A 16,803-nucleotide genomic window follows, 5' to 3' on the forward strand; every position below is an offset into this window, starting at 1 on the left:
GTTTACAGAAATAACACAAGATTTCTTTTGATATTAAAAATTATCCCCACTCTGTCCCAAAAATAAATAAAAAACATTGAAAAAAAAAATTAAAAAAAAAAAAAATTATCCCCAGTCTGCTCCCTGCTGGTATTTGACCTTTGATTCCCTTAACTTAACTACACAAATCCTTTACTTTTGAAAACAAATCAACTTTCTCTTTCAAGAACATACCCCGAGCTTTCCATTGGTAAAGGTTTGTTTGGTCTTTTCTCACCTTTTAACATGGGAAAAAGATTTGAACAGATGCTTCACCAAAGAAAATATGGGGATGGCAAATTAACCTCAGGAAAGGTGCTCAGTATCACTGGTGATTATGGAAATGCAAATACAGCCACAGGGAGGTGTCTCTACATAACCTGCCTAATGCAAGACTGACCCTCTCATCTGCTGCTAAGGGTGCAGAGCAGTTGACACTGCTGCCCTGCTGGTGGTAGTGTAAGATGGTCCATCCACTTTGGAAAATAATTTGGCAACTTCTTTTTTTTTTAAATATTAAAAAAAACTTATTTTGATGTTTATTCATTTTTGAGAGAGAGAGAGAGACCGCGCGCGCGCGCACACACACACGCGCGAGCACGAGCGGGGGAGGGGCAGAGAGAGAGAGGGAGGCACAGAATCCGAAGTAGGCTCCAGGCTCTGAGCTGCCAGTACAGAGCCCCACGCGGGGCTCAAACCCATGAACTGGAAGATCATGACCTGAGCTGAAGTCAGAAGCTTAACTGACTGAGCCTCCAGGCACCCCTGGCAACCTTCAGCTGTTAACGCATATACCTACTTCAAACCCAGCCATTTTACTCATACATAATATATATTACCACGAAGACTTACTTACAAATGTTTCTCACGTAATAGATCCAAACAGGGAACGACCATTTTTACCTACAGGTGGATGAACAAATTCTCGTATATCCATACAATGGAATATTACTCAGCAATAAAAAGCAATGAACTATTAATATGTACAACATGGATGGATCTAGAATAATTATGCCATGTGAAAAAAGCCAGACCAAAAAGATTCAACTTCTGTAAATCATGGAAAATGCAAACTAACCTATAGTGAGGGAAAGGAGATTGTGATTGCCTGGAGACCTGGGGATGGGCGAGGAAAGGAGGGAAGGAAGGTTTGACAGGGGTATAAGAAAGTTTTTGGTGTGCTCCTTTTGTTCACTGTATTGATTATGGTGATGGTTTCACTGGTCTAAATATTTCTCAAAATGACATCAAAATGCATGCTTTTACTCTTTAAATATTGGCAGTTAATTGTAGGTTATACCTAAATAAACCTTTAAAACAGAGTTCATATAATATATTATGATTTCATTAATATTCAAAGTGTTTATTTTGCAACAAGCTACATTAAGTAAAGAAATAGTCTTTTTATGTATTATATGTGGTGGACCCTTGACTCTGAACTGCAAATGCCACTGAATTTGGGCATTGACAAAAGTCTTACAACTCAGTCTTCCATCAACAAACCTACTCTACAAACCACTCCCTATATAGATAAAATGTGCAGTCCACATAAATGAATTAGTCATTTGGGGTGTTAGTCTAGTCGAAAAGCAAAGCAGTTCATCTAGTATATTTCCAATGTCTTAAGTGATTGAAATCAAATGGCTACACTTGGTATTGATTCATAATTTACTGCAAAATACAATCATCATACCATCTGTTTAAAAAATGTCAGTTACATCTGTGTTTGCTTCATGGAAAAGAAAATCTAAAGAACTTTGATTTAAACAAGTGGGAGTTTGTTTTAGTCACAAAACAAGGAACCAATGGTGGGTAGGCCAAGGTTGGTACCACTGTGTACAACGCAATGCCAGCGTTAGCATGAACTTTTAACTTTTTCCTTTTATGATGCCACTGTAGCGTATGGATTTAATCCAGCAGACTCTGAATACCATGTTGATGTTCCTGATAGGAATATGTGTAAAATGAGTGACCCTTATTAACAGAAGACCTTAGCTGTCAGGGAAAACCTTTATGGCAGAATTCCTCTTATTGCTCATTCAATGTTGCACTCTTATATTATTGTTTTTCTTTTCTTTTCTTATTTTGGTTACCTGAATCTCATTCCTTTATGTATAAGTGGTTTCGTTTGTTTGTTCACCGTGCAAATTTTTTCAACTTTGGCATTTTTAATTGATTTTGAATTTGCTGCTGGAGTTCTGAACCGTCATGAGGATCTGCCCTTTACTGCATTCATTTTGGCCATTGCTCCGCAAGTTTCTTCTATCCAAGGACTTTTTTTTTTCCCTCCAGTTTCTGCACACTGTCTTCTGTTATGTTTTACATTATTTTCTCCCCATTTTCCGTGTTTCCAGCCTTCTAGAACACACGTTAGATGGTTGTCTCTTTGCTTGAATTTCAGTACCTCCGAAATTTCCTCTCCTGTTAGCCTGTTTGCTTGGATTTCTTCATCTTTATGTTGCAGATTAATAGTTTTTTCTTGGTCATGATGGTATTATTGTAGCTTATCTCACTCTTTTTCTGAATTTCAGTAAACATATTCTTCTTTTTTCCCATTATTGTAGCAGTGGGCTCTTGGTTCAGAGTAGCCATAGCCCCTTAAATCACTCTGAAGAGAAGAATTACATTTGTTTTTTTTAATATATTTTTTAATGTTTGTTTATTTTTGAGAGAGAGAGAAAGCATGCTCATGCAAGAGCGAGTGAGTGGGGGAAGGGCGGAGAGTGAGGGAGACACAGAATCTGAAGCAGGCTCTAGGCTCTGAGCTGTCAGCACAGAGCCTGATGCAGGGCTTGAACCCGCAAGCCGTGAGATCATGACCTGAGCTGAAGTCAGACGCTTAACCAACTGAGCCACCCAGGTACTGCAAAGAATTACATTTTTTTAAGGAATCAAAATATTTTTGTTTTTTTACTGAAGTAGAGTTACAAACAATACATACATGTGTTTTAGGTGTATAATTCAATTGGTTGTAACATATGTTTTTACCCACATAACCACAAGTTAGTCAAAACAGAGAAAATTTCCATCACCCCAGAAATCTCTTTGGGGCCCTTTCCCTTATCCTCCTGCTCCTCCTGCCCCTCCTCCAGGCAAGCCCTGCGCTGATTTCTAACCCTTAGGTTGGTTTTAACTTCCATATAAGTAGAATTATAAATACAATGTACTCTTGTATCTGTCTTGTTTTCACTCAAAATAATTTTTAGATTCATCCATTTGATGCATATGTTGGAAGTTGGTCCTTTTATTACTACCAATAATCCATTGCACAAATATACTATTGGTATATCTGTTCACCTGTTGATAGACATTTGGATTGTTTCCAGTTTTGAGCAATTATGCATGTTACCACAATGAACATTCATATCATATAAAGGATGTGTATTCTCATCATTTCTCTTGGGTAAAGATGCAACATAATTTAGATTTTTGGCAGACAACCTACCCACAGGCCATCACCCATAGCTCATAGACTCAGAAAGAAATAATAGGTAAATCAAAAATAACTAAATTCTTTTTTTTTTTAATTTGAGGGAGAGAGAGAGAGAGAGAGACAGAGCATGAGCAGGGGAGGAGCAGAGAGAGGGACACACAGAATTTGAAGCAGTCTCAAGGCTCTGAACTGTCAACACAGAATCCGACGTGGGGCTTGAACTCGTAAACTGCAGGATCATGACCTGAGCCAAAGTTGGCCGCTTAACCAACTGAGTCACCCAGGCGCCCCTAACTAAATTCTGTCTTTTAAAAAAAGCGTCTATAGGGAGAAGCAACAGCAAAAACTAATTTTTTGTGTGTGTCTCCCAAGTGGAGGATGTCGTCAGCTAAAGCTTGGTCCTTGGGGGTAAGCTCATACAGAAAAACAACAGACTACCATGTAAAAAAATTTTTTTCAGTATTTTCACTATCAACTAAGATATAAATATTTAGGTTTTTTTTTCCAGTTATTTTTCAAATATAAACCTCTTAAGTGGAGAAATGCCAGCTTTTAGAATGTGTAATAATAAGTGACACAAACAGTGAAGTGTCCGAGTGTGAGAACCATCTGATCAGGGGAGTGCATATCTCCCATTAGGTGGCAGCAAGCGTTTTAGGTTTTAGGTTTTGCGTCCACTGCAGAGAGAGCTTTGTACCAAGACTATGGATCCAGGTTGTTTTTTCCCATCCAGCTCCCTAGTCCCTCCCTCATACCACTGTCCTTGAGAATCCTGTCACAGCAAGAGGGTGAGGTGATCCACCCGAGACTTCATCCAAGGAGGCATAGGGTGGAAAGTGTTCCACAAGGCAGAAGGTACGAGCACACTCTCAGGTGGAACTACAAGCCCTGTGGGCTCTCAAAATCCTCTGCAGAATCATAGCACAGGACTTTATTAATTTTTAATCAATTAGGAAATTGCTGTATGTTTCCTTTGCACTTGAGTGGATGAATTTTTCTGAAGGCCAAAATTTTGATTGTGTGTTCTTGTGAGCGAGTGGAGTGTCCTTAGCTTTAAGGTGCATAGAGGAGGCAGGTAGGTTGGTAAACGTTGTCCCCAGATGCGAAGGATGCCAAGGATGAAGGATGAAGGACCTAAGTCATTACTTACAGGCAAAGCTGACTTCATTTCAGTCTCCCCTCCATGACTTTTGTTGTGGCCTCCTGATTTCCTTCTCTCTCAGACCCTTACACTCACAATAGGAACCCACCGCCCAAGGTAGTTAGTTCATTTTATTTGGACTATATTTTGGGAGGGCTTCCTCGGTTATATTTAGGGGCTGTCTACATATTTTAGGAGCTGGTCTGCTTGGCTCCTATTTTGCAAACATTTTTTAACTATGTACCTGGGACTCTTTCCTAGTCTTTGTACAGTTCTGTGTTGTTTGTTTTTCTTCTCCCTGTCTGGAAATTTCCTTTCATGCTGCTCAGGGGTAAAGATTTTTATTTTACCAAACTAATTCTATTTTCTTTTCATCTACAAATTTCTATGAGTTGGTCTGCTGTAGAATTCTGTACTGGTTCCCAGTGCTATTAAAAATGTCGTCCTTTAAAAAAAATGTCTTCCTTTAAAAAAATTATATGTTTTCTGCCATTTCAGTGATTGAGGATAGGAAGGGTAGATAATTGTCAGTTCACCATCTTGACTTAAATTTCTTATACTAGTTCTTGTGTTTTATTTGTCCCTTAAAAAAAAAAAAAAGTCCTTTGCTCACCTTGTAAAATAATGCCTGTCCTCTATAAGAAATTTAAAGGGGCGGGGCACCTGGGTGGCTCAGTCGGTTGAGCATCCAACTTCAAGCTCAGGTCATGATCTCGTGGTTCATGGGTTCGAGCCCCACATCGGGCTGTGTGCTGACAGCTTGGAGCCTGGAGCCTGCTTCGGATTCTATGTCTCCCTCTCTGTCTCTGCTCCTCCTCCACTCGTCCTCTGTCTCTCTCTCTCTCTCAAAAATAAGTAAACATTAAAAAAATTAAAAAAAAAAAAAAAGAAATTTAGAGGGGCACCTGGGTGGCTCAGTCGGTTAAACATCCGACTTCGGCTCAGGTCATGATCCCTCGGTTTGTGAGTTCGAGCCCTGCATTGGGTCCTGTGCTGACAGCTCAGAGCCTGGAGCCTGCTTCGGATTCTGTGTCTCCCCGTTTCTCAGCCCCTCCCATTCTCAAGCTCTCTCTCTCTGTCTCTCAATAATAAATAAGCATTAAAAAATTACAAAAAAAAAGAAATTTAGAAAATGTGGTCAAGCAAGGTGAGCAACAGTTTTTTAAAAGACAGAATACTGTATGTATTCATAAGTATCAAAAGCAGCGTACTTTGCAGTAAGGTTCCTTCAGTAAAGAAAAGAATATTTATGTCTTAAATTTTAGTGAAGCCATTGTCTGCTAAAGCAAAAATCTATTTCCAGCTTTATAAACATAACGTGGTGCTGTTGCTGCTGAATTCTCGTCACTGCTGAAGATAATCATAGGGTGTGTTTAAAAAGTAAGATTAGACAGGTTTGTGTTCGGCCATGTGTAATAGAAGCGTTGGAGTTATTTTGCTTCACATGGAGATTTGGAGGTCCAAGTCTGACAGGGCATTCACCTGATACCTTTGCACAAACCCAGGTGGGTTTGATCTTCTGCCCCTGCCATCCTTTGCCGTGGCCATCATGCTTATTCGAGCAAGATACCCGGCAACTGTAGGCTGTCATCTGCGGTGCTGTCATGAGTGTACAGGAGCTGACCAGATTCTTTTTTGGTCAGGAAAGCCTCAGCCATTCCGGAAGCCCTCTTGGTAAAATTACACTTGCATCTCGTGGACCACACTTGTCACGTGATCACTCTTAGCCGCAACGAATCCTGGAAATGAAGTTCTTTGGTTTAACTCCCTGGAACCACACCAAGACATTGTTAAAGCAAAGGGAGTTTGTGGCGGGCAACGGCAGTGTCTGCTACAGGGGCCAGCGTCTGTCCAGTGTCTTCCAGAGGGCCTGGCATTTAGGCACTCACGGTAATGTTCCCTGAAGGGCTGCCCAGGCAGTCACGACTTTGTATGTTGTCACACACATCTAAATACATACACATAGTGCAGTACACAAACACATTAGAAGTGTCTGCCTGAATAAGAATGGTGCTTTCGTTTCTCCGTCTAGCCAGATGATGCTTCTCTCAACAGTACCGCCCTGTCAGATGGGTCCCCAGATGAAGAAGGGAGTTTTACAGTTCCCAGGAGTGGCTCTGTGGTAAGTCGTCACATGCCAAGACAATTGCACATCAGGGCAAAACTGCAAGTTCAAGATGAGAAGAAGCAATTTCCTCAAAACAGATAAGAAAAACTTGAACTGAGATTGCAAAGAAACCACAGCTGCCAGTAGACCCACCAGTGTTTGAACAGTTAGGAAGTAGGAGACTCAAAACTGAGGAACAACTAGATCTTAGTTTAAAAGAGGGCTCCATAAACTAATACCTCTATGGTCAGAAAACAAAGGATGTTCTCTACGTGTATCAAGCATGGAGGAATTTACCTTTGGTCCTCTGGGCTGAGTTCACACCAGTGATCCAGCCTAACTCTGCCATTTGACCCAAAGGTCCTCTTACCTGCAGGATAAATTAAAAAGCCCTCATCCTGATATTGAAGGCACTGTGGCCTACATTTCCAGCCTTAGATCACACCCATATAAATCCTCCAATTCAGACAGATTCTGTACTTTTCTTTCTCAGAAAGTCTCATCATTCCCCCTCCCCAGAACCACTGGGGATCCCCGCCTGGGGTCTCTCTGTAGCTGCTCTGGCAGGGGTGTTACAATGGACCAGAAGAAGTGAGAGACCCTGGTAAATGAGATAGCAGTTCTTTGATGACAGGATGACTGGAAGGCAAGAGCCCATTAGTCAGGCAAATGGAGAGGGCGCATTTACAAGTCCCTCTGGGCAGTAGTTTCTCATCTGGTATCCACTTTGAGAGAAAGGATAGTTGATGTTCACATACATAACACATTAGATCCCCACTGTTCAGAGAGACAAAGCTGTTAGCCCCAGGTGAAGGAGCTTTTCTGTTGTGTTTTCAGAGTTTTGGTTTTGAAATTGCTTTGCTACAGTGATCTATAAAAAGCATAAAAGAACGTGAGTGTCTTTGTCGATGGGTAACTTATAAATAGCATTACAGATTATGGCACAGATAGGTTAGGGGTTACCCACAGTGTCTGACCTACTGGCTTTAAATTCAGCTGCTACTTTCCTATTTAAGACTGCATTGGAATGCAAATGAGTGAGGATGTCTCTGTTTTAGAGATAATCTCCAGTACTGATGGCTGAAAACAGAGTAAGTCATTCACAAACTCCGACAACTACTAAAATGAGGAGTTACCTACAATAGACCTTTCAGAGTTGTGCTGTGCGCCTGTGACTGGGGACTCCTGCCTAAAGCTTTGCATAGGATCCTATATATTCTCTTAGCTGGTGATGCTACCATGTGCCCAGGGTACCGTCCCTAAGTGTTAGCGTCAACTCTACCTACATGCTTCCCTCTACATGCTCATCTCTGAGACCTATGGATTTTGCCTTACAAAGAATATTTCTAGGGGTGCGTGGGTGGCTCAGTCAGTTAAACGTCAGACTTCAGCTCAGGTCATGATCTCACGGTTCATGAGTTCGAGCCCCGCATAGGGCTCTGTGCTGACAGCTCAGAGCCTGGAGCCTGCTTCGGATTCTGTGTCTCCCTCTCTCTCTGCCCCTCCCCTACTTGTGCTCTGTCTCTCTCAAAAATAAATAAAAATTTAAAAAAAAAAAGAATATTTCTACATTCTGGAATATTCTGCATTCCAGAATATTCTACATTCTAGAATATTTCTACTCCCCTATTTTCCTGTAACTACTTACTTAGTACAGAAGCTCATCATCTTACTGTATTACTGAGATAGCCTCCTAAGTGATCTGTCCCTGACTTTAGCTTATACCCCTCAAATTCATCCTTCCCACAGCTGAAAGTCATTGATCTATAAAAATGCAAGGCATTGAGGAGGGCACTTGTTGGGATGAGCACTGGGTGTTGTACGTAAGTGATGAATCATGGGAATCTACCCCCAAAACCAAGAGCACACTATATACACCGTATGTTAGCCAACTTGACAATAAATTATATTAAAAAATAAATAAATAAAAAGTAAAATAATGAATGAATGGATAGATAGATAGATAGATAGATACAAATAAGTGTGAGCCTTGTTTAACACCTACTGAGGTTCCCCCACGTCTTCTAGTTAACATAAACACTCCTGACCCACCTTACTCGTCTCTCTCTCTAGCTGACTTTACTGCCCCAGTCATTTTATAAAAGCCAACACAGGACTGCATGTGGTTCCATGCACACACCAAGTAGCACTTGAAGCAGAATGGTTACATAATTGAGTTGCTGAGGGGGAGGATTTTGGGTAGGCCTTATTTTCTAGGTTTTCATTAATCCATTCATTCATTCACCAAATCCTTGTTAGGCACATATTGTCTGCAAATAGGATACTTGAAAGCTTGAGAGTGTAAGAGAAAGACAGTGGTCTTGTGTAGCAGTTATAGATAGTGTTTCCTGGAGTAAGTTAATCATTCAGATTTTCTAAAAGGAAAGAAAAAAAAAACTAAATCTTTTTTTTTCTGAAAACTGATTGAATGCTAATTATGATATAAATAAAAGTGTCAGCAGTATTGAGACTCAAAAAAATCTGATTTGTATCAGTCTCCAGTGTGACTTACTTTGGATGGTTTGTTACTCAGATATCTTTATTTAGAAATGTTGAACAAATTGGCTAGTTGCTAGAGAGATGAGAACTTAACCCTTACTGCACCTATACTGAAAATCGTTCTAGAACTTCTTATCACCAGGGAAATACATTTTGACCTCTCCGCTTCTTGATTATAAGGAGGCATTGGCACCCCAGGTTGGTTCTGCAGTTTCTTCTAGATAGTAAGATTTCTAGTAATTCCGTGAAGTGGTAGCAAGGGCTTCAGGGGTCCTGGCCATGACTTCTGTAAAGTATATCTTGCTTGGCAGGGTGAATTCCCAAGGACATTTCATTGTCATCTTCAAGACTTCAGAAGGCCCCAACAACTTGCCCTTGGAGTTTACGTTGTGAAATGGTATAAAGTAGATAACCTAACTTTGTCTTTTCCAAAAGGATAACCTTGGCTTGATCAATTTTTTTTCAATCTTTCATCTTTTATGTACATTAGAAATGTTATTTTATGATCATTGAAACCTCTGTATGTATGGGGTCTATCTTAATTACTATAACTCTGTGGTTTGTTTTTGATGTCTGTTGGGGTGTGTTCACCCTTGTTGTTCTGGATCAAAATTTTCTTTCTTCTCAGGAATTTTTACTTCCAAATGAGCTTAGGATGACTCTATAACCAGCCATTAAATAAATCTTGTTAGGACTTCACTAAGAATTTTATTGAATTTAAAGATTAATGTTGGGGAGAAAATTCACATTTTAAAATACTGACTCTTCCCACTGAGAAATAGTAATTGTCTTTCCACTTATTTATGTTTTCTGTTCTTCAATAAAAGTTCATAATATTCTTTCTTATACATTTTTTATTGATTAATTACTTAGGAACTTAATAGTTTTCATTGATATTTTAATGGTAGATTTTTTTATGATACCTTCTAGTTTGTTTTTGCGGCACTGTAAGGGAAGTAAATTTTTGGATTTCTCACGAAAGTATATTTTATAGCTTCCTTTCTGAAAATTCTTCTTACTTCTAAGAACTTTTCATTTGATTTTATAATTTATAGATATCATCTGAAATAGTGAAAGTTTTCTTTACTCAATCTTTAAAATAGTCGTTTTTTAAAAAAATTTTTAACGTTTATTTTTATTTTTAAGAGAGAGCGAACGAGGAAGAGGCAGAGAGATGGGGAGACAGGATTTGAAGCAGGCTCTGTGCTGAGAGTGGAGAGCCTGATGTGGGGCTCAGACTCACAAATGATGAGATCATGACCTGAGCCGAAGTCAGAAGAGAGGCTTAACCGACTGAGCCACCCAGGCATCCCTAGTCATTTTATTTCTTTTCCATGTTTAATTGGACCGATCACAATCACTGATTATATTGAATAATAATTATGGGGATCTTTTAATAAGTTCTTGATTTTCTCATGAATTCTTTTAAGTTTCATTGTTAAGTAGAATATTATTTGTTCTAAGTTTCTGAGACTTCTAGTTGTTTTTATTAGAAATGGAGGTTGAATTATATAAAATAATTGTTCATCATCTATTAAAATGAATATATTTTTCATCTTTAAGCAATTACTTAAGGAAATTCTATTGATGTCTTTCTAATATTGAACTATAATTTTGTTGATAAAAATGAACCCTACTTATTGTGTTACATTATTCTTTTATTACAATGCAGAATATATCATTTACTACTATTTTAGCATTAAAAACATTTTTTTAATGTTTATTCATTTTTGAGAGAGAGATAGAACGTTAGCAGAGGAGAGGTACAGGAAGAGGAAGACACAGAATACGAAGCAGGCTCCAGCACAGAGCCTGACATGGGGTTCAAACTCGTGGACCGTGAGATCATGACCTGAGCCAAAGTCAGATGCTGAACCAACTGAGCCACCCAGGCACCCCAATTTTAGCCTTTTTAACTACTGTTCTAATAAATGGGATTAGCCTATATATATATAATTTCTTTTCATTGTTACAGAGTTATGGTGACCTTGGTATGAAAGTGTTAAGAAGCTTGGTTGTTTTTTTTTGTTTGTTTGTTTTTTTTTTTTTCAGTATTTTGGAGCCATATATTAAATTTTGGTGTAAATATATAATCTATAAAAGCTATTATATATAAGTTTGTATTGCAATTTGTTTATGAAACCTCCAAGGTCTGGCATCAATGTAGATATAGTGCTTTACTTTTTCAATGGATATGGTTTTGAAGTTATATTCCTTTATATTCCAACTGGTATGAGTTTTGGTAATGTATGTTTGTTCTAGCAAAATATCCAATTTATTTATCATTTTAATATATGTAGATGTTTGAGTGTGTGTACACACATGTATACAAATATATACACATATTTATTTAGGCATATACTTTCTAAATTTTCTGCGAGGTAGCTATTTGCCCTTTTTTTATTTCTAATATTTATGTCTTTTATCCCAATTAGAATGCAAATTGTTGTCTGTATCAGCAATATTTTTTAAGAAATCACTTCCTTTAATGGAGGAAGCCTACTTTTTCTTTTCTAATTATTTTTTATATATTTATTTATATCCAAGTTAGTTAACATACAGTGTAATAATGGTTTTAGGAGTAGAATTTAGTGATTCTTCACTTACATGTAACACCCAGTGCTCATCCCAACAAGTGCCCTCTTTAATGCACATTACCCATTTAGCCTATTCCTCCCCACCCAACTCCCCTCCAGCAGCCCTCAGTTTTTTCTCTGTATTTAAGAGTCTCTTAGGGTTTGCCTCCCTCTCTGTTTTTATCTTATTTTTCTTTCCCTTCCCCTGTATTCATCTGTTTTGTTTCTTAAATTCCACAAATGAGTGAAATCAATGGTATTTCTTTTCCTCTGACTGATTTTGCATAGCATAATACATTCTAGATTCATCCACATTGTTGCAAATGGCAAAAATTCATTCTTTTTAATCACTGAGTAATATTCCATTGCATGTATATACCACATCTTCTTTATCCATTCATTGGTTGATGGACATTTGGGCTTCTTCCATAATTTGGCTATTGTGGATAGCATTGCTATAAGCATTGGGGTACGTGTGCCCCTTTGTTTATTTTTTAATTTTTTAAATATTTTATTCATTTTTGAGAGAGAAAGACATAGAGTACAAGTGGGGGTGGGGCAGGGAGAGAGAGGGAGACACAGAATCTAAAGCAGGCTCCAGGCTCTGAGCTGTCAGCACAGAGCTTGAGGTGGGGCTTGAACCCACCAACTGTGAGATCATGACCCGAGCCAAAGTCAGATGCTTAACTGACTGAGCCACCCAGGCTCCCCTGAATGTGCCCCTTTGAATCAGCATTTTTGTATCCTTTGGATAAATACCTAGCAGTGCAGTTGCAGTCATGGGGTAGCTCTGTTCTCAAAAAAAGGAATCTCCATAGTTATTTCCAGAATGGCTGCACCAGTTTGCATCCCACCAGCAGTGCAAAGGTGTTCCCCTTTTCTCACATCCTCACCAACATCTGTTGTTTCCTGAGCTGTTAATTTTACCCATTCTGACAGGTGTGAGGTTGTATTTCATTGTGGTTTGGTTTATATTTCCCTAATAATGGGTGACGTTGAGCATCTTTTCATGTGTCTATTAGCCATCTGGATATCTTCTTTGGAAAAGTGTCTGTTCTTGTCTTTTGCCCATTTCTTCACTGGATTTTTTGGTTTTTGGGTGTTGAGTTTGATAAGTTCTTTATAGATTTTTTATACTAACCCTTTATGTGATGTGTCATTTGCCAATAATCTTCTCTCATTCTGTCAGGTGTCTTTTAGTTTTGTTGATTGTTTCCTTCTCTGTGCATCTTCTTATCTTGATGATAGTTCATTTTTGCTTTTGTTTCCCCTACCTTTGGAGATATGTCTAATAAGAATTTTCTGTGGTCAAGGTCAAAGAGGTTGTTGCCTGTTTTCTCCTCTAGGGTTTCATTGGCTTCCTGTCTTACATTTAGGTCTTTCATCCATTTTAAGTTTATTTTTGTATATGGTGTAAGAAAGTGGTCCAGGTTCATTCTTCTGCATGTTGCTGTCCAGTTTTCCCAACACTATGTGCTAAAAAGACTGTCTTTTTTATTGAAGCCTACTTTTTCTGTTGTGTTAATTTATTTAATCTTTATTTTTTCATTCATTCTTGGTCTTGTATAATTTTTTCTAGTCTCTTGGATTATAAACACTTATTTTTGATCTTTCTTATTTGCATTTAAGGCCAAGAATTAATCTCTGAATAATATTTTAGCTTTTATCATGGATTTTTGGAATTTATTGTTCTTATTGTCTAACATTTAGCTTATAATTTCACATGTGATTTAATTTTTAACCTAAGATATCATTGGAATGCCTTTAAATTCGCATTTGGATAGATTTTATAATTATTATTATTATATGTTTTATTTTAAAATTGATTGCATATTTGTCAGTGAATGTGACTTATTTAAGTTTATCTCTAGGGTACTGAATATTTACCCAAAGAAAAAAAAAATAATTCAAAAAGATATACGCACCCCTGTGTTTGCAGAATTATTTACAATAGCTGAGATATGGAGCCAACCCAAGTGTTCATTAATAACTGAATGGATAAAGAAGATGCAGCATATATGTATACAATGGAATTTTACTCTGCCATAAAGAAGAATGAGATCTTGCCATTTGCAACAACATGGGTGGGCCTATAGGATATAATGCTAAGTGAAATAAGTCAGACAGAGAAAGACAGATACCATATGATTTCAGTCATCTGTGGAATTTTAGAAACAAAACAAATGAACAAAATAAAAAAAGAGAGACAAAAAACCAGACTCTTAAGTACAGAAAACAAACTGGGGTTGCAGAGGGGAGGTGCAGGGGGATGAGTGAAATAGATAAAGGGGATGGAGAGTACACTTAACTTCGACAAGGACTGAGAAATGTATACAAGTATTGAATCGTTATATTGGACACCTGAAACTAATATAACACTGTATGTTAATTACACTTCAATCTCAACAAAAAAAAGTGTAGTTCTGGAGAATTTAGTAAGATGTAGATTTATCAGTTCTGATCTCAGGTGCAGAAGAGGAAGAAGGGGAACCTTATTACCTGTATTGATTCAAGGCAACTTGTATACATAGAGTTATAACACACACACTCAAGCCTTGAGAAAAAAGGAAACAGCCAGTCTGGAAGGTCAGAAACAGCTCCTGTAAGTAATGAACATGGAAAATTTTTGGTATGGTGTTTCTGTAACGTGAAGGAAATATCATACAAAGTCTAGTTTTGAAAGAACTCCAGCGGTAGTGCCAACCTTTCACAGGTTGGAATTGAAAAATCATTATCCCCCATATATTATACTCTCCAATCCCAGCGCCGCATGATTTGGACAGCAGAGCAAGCTTCACTGGCTGGAAAATGTTGCTTTTCCTTACCATTGAAGCCCAGCCTCTTGTGGTCAGGCACATAGGGAAATGGTAGGATCTGTTATCGACAAGCAGAGGAAGTGTGTTTTAAATAGGAATGGCATTAACATTTGAAATATATTAAAATAACTAGTAAAAATTTAAAAATGATGCTAGTGTTAGTGTGTTTAATGGGTGAACGGATGTTTTAAAACTATAAATACAGAGCACCTAGCCTTTTCACTCAACCTATTTCAAAACTCAAGGTCCATTCACTGGCAGATTTATCTTCCTTTTTCATTCTTAACATCTCATTCCCCTGCTTTAACACGGGGAATTGTGTTAAATGTTCTTTTGTTTGTTCTGTTCTGTTTTGGTTTAACCCTTATGAGAGTCTCAGCTCCTCTGCCTGGCTTTCTGAGCCTTCCATAATTGGAGTTGACTGTCTTGACTAATTTATTTCTCAGGTTTTTATAATACCTTGCCTCAACTCCTCGTAAACCAGTCTCTCCTGGTTGGTAGCTGAAATGTTTCAGGTATTTCCATACCTGAACTTTCTAACTTTATTTCGGGTCTGAATGCCTGTGCCAGCCTCCTCTGGCTCTGTAAGTCCTCCCCATCAAGCTTTGAATTCCAGTTCCAGTTTACCCACCTCTGGGTGAAACCCTTCCAGGCTGCACCTCTTCCTTATCCATTACCCTCCAGTAAACACACAGTTGTGTTGTAGAAGAAATTAGCTCTTAACAGCGGGTTGACCGTTTTTCAATAATGTTCCATAAATGTTACTCTCTACTCCTCGTTATGAATAGCTCAAGAGCAGGGATCACAGTTTAAACTTCTGCCTCCCCCAAGATAGTTTCAGAATAGTTTACATTACAAAGGGCATGCATGCCTTCAGTCCAGTAGGTTGGCTATAGGCCAAGTAAACCAACTCAGCAGGTGGACACTTCTCCACTTCACAGATTAAGAAATTGGCATCTAGTAGGGTCTAAACATCCCAAACCATCAGTTTCAGACTGTAAATAAATGCCTCTCCATTTTCAAGACTGTTGTCTACCATAGGTGAGTCATTTAAAAGTTTGAGAAAGCATTTCTTTTTTGGAAAACTCCAGAAGACCACTGAAAAGTGGTCCATATCATTTTAAGGATTTTAGTGTACAGATTGGTTTTTAGAGCCACCAGAAATCTGATTGGCAGTAAATTGTGTGGCTTTAGACCTTTTTATGTCTTTTCATTCTCCTACCAGTTCCAGTAATTGGGCGTCCATGTTTTAATAATTGGCCATGTCTTTACATGATTTTTACACAATGACAAGTGTGTAATCTCCTTTGAAATAAAATAGGAAAAAGAACACACAAGGCTCAAAAATTGAGACTTTCCTTGTGTAATTTGTAGCACATGATAAAGGATCTTTCACGAAGCAGGTGTTCAGTAATTGCTAAATAAATATGAGAATAAAAGAAATAACATCAGGCTCTGTGGAAAAAATGAACAGACTTTATACTGAAAAGATTGCTGATTGAATAGCAGATTTTCATCGTCACACACATTCATAGATAATAACTCCCACATTCAAATCTATATTGGCAGAAATGATAGATTTGTGTATAATTTTTTTTTACGAGTACCCTTCCAGACTTGAGCAATTGACTTGCTTTACAAAGATACTCAACTTCTGACAATATTGCAGGGGAGGGCAATGCTTTGGCAGGATCTCAGTGAAGAAACTAGCAAGTTAGAAGCTGGACTAGAAGAGCATACTTAGGCTTTTGGTAGTTATTATCACTCTTTATTTCGTCATGAAGGAATTAATATGTTAATCATCAACAGTAGCCAACCCCCATATGGTGCTCAGTGTGTATCAGATATTATTTGATATAATTTATACAGGACAAGTCATGTGAAATTCATAATAACTCTTTGAATATTCTACCAACAGAGAACACAAGTGACTTGCTCAAGGTCGCACAACAAGTGGGGGAGCCTGGATTAGAATTCCAGGAGTGTGGCCCTAGGGTCCTTTCCATTAGCCATGTAGCTACGTCATCACCTGGAATTCTTTTTTTAAGTTTATTTATTTATTTTGAGAAAGAGAGAGAGAGAGAGAGAGAGAAAGAGAGAGAGAATGCATACAAGTGGGGAAGGGGCAGAGAGAGAGAAGGGGAGAGAGAGAATCCCAGGCAGGCTCCACACTGCCACGCTGTCAGTGTGGAGCCCAATGCAGGGCTCGAACT

General features: G+C 38.3%; 1 protein-coding gene and 1 long non-coding RNA gene across 8 annotated transcripts in view; both read left to right on the forward strand.

Moving 5' to 3' along the window:
* The window catches only part of LOC125914812 (uncharacterized), a 292,117-nt gene that overhangs the window by 157,972 nt on the left and 117,342 nt on the right, over positions 1 to 16,803 (forward strand). The gene's annotated exons all lie outside the window — the stretch shown is intronic.
* ARHGAP28 (Rho GTPase activating protein 28) overlaps positions 1 to 16,803 on the forward strand; it is a 190,291-nt gene that overhangs the window by 125,251 nt on the left and 48,237 nt on the right. For 5 of the 7 annotated variants that reach the window (XM_049620404.1, XM_049620410.1, XM_049620409.1 and 2 more), the window contains one exon: positions 6,625 to 6,714. The exons of the other annotated variants lie outside the window; for them this stretch is intronic. In XM_049620404.1, the coding sequence (XP_049476361.1) occupies positions 6,625 to 6,714 (90 nt within the window). The remainder of the gene's footprint in view (positions 1 to 6,624; positions 6,715 to 16,803) is intronic. 7 annotated transcript variants of the gene reach the window in all.

The sequence above is a fragment of the Panthera uncia genome (genome assembly GCF_023721935.1).
Source record: "Panthera uncia isolate 11264 chromosome D3 unlocalized genomic scaffold, Puncia_PCG_1.0 HiC_scaffold_8, whole genome shotgun sequence".
Lineage (NCBI taxonomy): Eukaryota > Metazoa > Chordata > Mammalia > Carnivora > Felidae > Panthera > Panthera uncia.